This window comes from Coenobita brevimanus, chromosome 101 (assembly GCF_032717465.1).
Source record: "Coenobita brevimanus isolate Jiangsu-jjx chromosome 101, ASM3271746v2, whole genome shotgun sequence".
NCBI lineage: Eukaryota > Metazoa > Arthropoda > Malacostraca > Decapoda > Coenobitidae > Coenobita > Coenobita brevimanus.
This window is the reverse complement of record NC_137054.1, coordinates 72,547,742-72,549,742: the sequence shown is the minus strand read 5'-3', so window position 1 is coordinate 72,549,742 and position 2,001 is coordinate 72,547,742. Positions and strand designations below refer to the sequence as shown.

Here is a 2,001-nt window from a genome sequence, read left to right as displayed (position 1 = left end):
TCAGGAACTGTTTAGAGTAGCGTTCTCTCTCTCTCTCTCTCTCTCTCTCTCTCTCTCTCTCTCTCTCTCTCTCTCTCTCTCTCTCTCTCTCTCTCTCTCGTGTGTGTGTGTGTGTGCGATGATGATGATGATGATGATGATGATGATGCTTGCAGGTGGTGGGGTCGCGTTGTTCCAGCTTCAGCGGTGTGGTGGCGAGGGAGGTTCTGCACGGCGTGTCACTTCAGCAGCTTCACCACAGGGTCAACCTTGCCCTTGCTGCCCAGGCCTCCCCCTCCCCCTCCTCCCCTGCCATTCTCGCATCCAACCTCACACACGATTGGCTCTTCTAAGTCTATTATAATATGTATCTCCTTTTCCTTAGCGATTTATTCCCCCCTTTGCATCGTATTATTCTCCTTTATTACCTATCAACTCTTCCTTAGCGATTTCTTCCCCCCATTGCATCTTATTGTTTTCCTTTATTATAATCCCCTTTGCATAATACCTATCACCTCTTCGTTAGCGATTTATTCCCCTATTACACCTTATTATTTTCCTTTATGTTACTGATGCAAACTATTTCGATATTCAAAAGACAGTATTAACAAACAAAGGACTGTTAAAGTGAAATATGCAAATAAATCGCTAAGGAACAGGAGCTACGTACCCTTATATACTATTAGAGAGGAACTTAAATTCGTAGCCAGGAATGCACACTGAAGGAAGACGTGTTTCTGGGTAATTCGATGCCTATACTCCTTTCACTCTAACTTGGCCTAAAACTGCCATCTCTCCCTCTTGAACGCTGACCTGTATCCATAGTTTAACGCTAGAATATGATGCTAGTCATGAAGAAGTGCTATGGAATGAATGTAGAGCCGTAGTACTGTCTGCTGCCACTGAGCTACGTGAAATGAGCAAAGGAACGAAAATCTAGGCCAAGTTGAGGTGAAAGGAGTATATTACCTTCACGCTGGACAAGTTCATTGCAAAATCAAGCCACAATAGAACGTTTACTGCAACCTGGCAAAAATTCCTTATGTCTTTCAGTTCGACCATTGTCCTTGTGTAGTCAGACTGGAGGGTTGATTTGACTAGTAACCAAGGAGAATCAGTCCTGCATCATAACAAAGGGTCATCGAATTTCACTAAAACCACGACTTAAGCTTGAGTGATCCCGTTCCCTTAGATGAGAGCAAATCGAGTATTCCTTCCAAACAGATATAGGAATAGCAGGCTGGCAAAAACAAAGGCTGAAAAGAATACCTCCACAGACACCATAACGCCTTACACTCACCAGTTTTAATATCAAGGCTTTCTATTCTCAGAACAATATACATCTTCTCGTCCTCTATACTTTTCCTCACACAGTTTAAATATATATACAACTTCTCACCCCCTATGCTTTTCCTCACACATTTTAAACGGTTTACTTATTTCCTTTATTATATGGTTTGTTTTAATCAATCCTGTAGCGTGTGTTGAGCTAGCGATGTACTCATGTCAACTTGATAGCGCAACTCTTTTAAAATCATCATTATCGTTCTGTCTCTACAGTTTACACCAAATCGTCATTACATGAAATACAGGTAATTTGATGTGTTGCGTAAATTTCTCCAGTGATTCCAGCTTACATCAGAGCAATCGGTAAAGCCCTTATCTCTGCCACTTCATTTCCTAACGGGTGTGATTCCGGGTGACAAGGAAGCACCAAAAACCCACTGCCTATGAGCACCAGTCTCTTAACGCAGTGTGTCCAGGCATCTCGAAGCGTACGGATATTGAATTTGGCTCTGTTATTTTATTATTTTTTTTTTTTCTTTGAGGGAACAATCTTGCGGGTTCCTGGCCTTTGGCTCCTTCTTCCTTGCATTAAAAAAACACAGAGTGGTCAGTACAGATGACAGGTATATAAAACGGATTGTGTTGCCACTGCATGAAAATTTAAATAGAGAAACGAATTTACGTACCTAGACTCTTCTCTGTTCAGTCTCTCTATCTACGTATAGCGAGACGTTT

The 2,001-nt window shown here is 41.8% G+C and overlaps 1 protein-coding gene across 1 annotated transcript in view; it reads left to right on the top strand.

The window, feature by feature from the left end:
- Positions 1-332, top strand: part of LOC145414880 (uncharacterized) — a 19,550-nt gene extending 19,218 nt beyond the window's left edge. Inside the window, exon 10 of the mRNA XM_080284297.1 lies at positions 156-332. Within this exon, the coding sequence (XP_080140423.1) occupies positions 156-332 (177 nt within the window). The remainder of the gene's footprint in view (positions 1-155) is intronic.
- Positions 333-2,001: the final 1,669 nt, after the last annotated feature.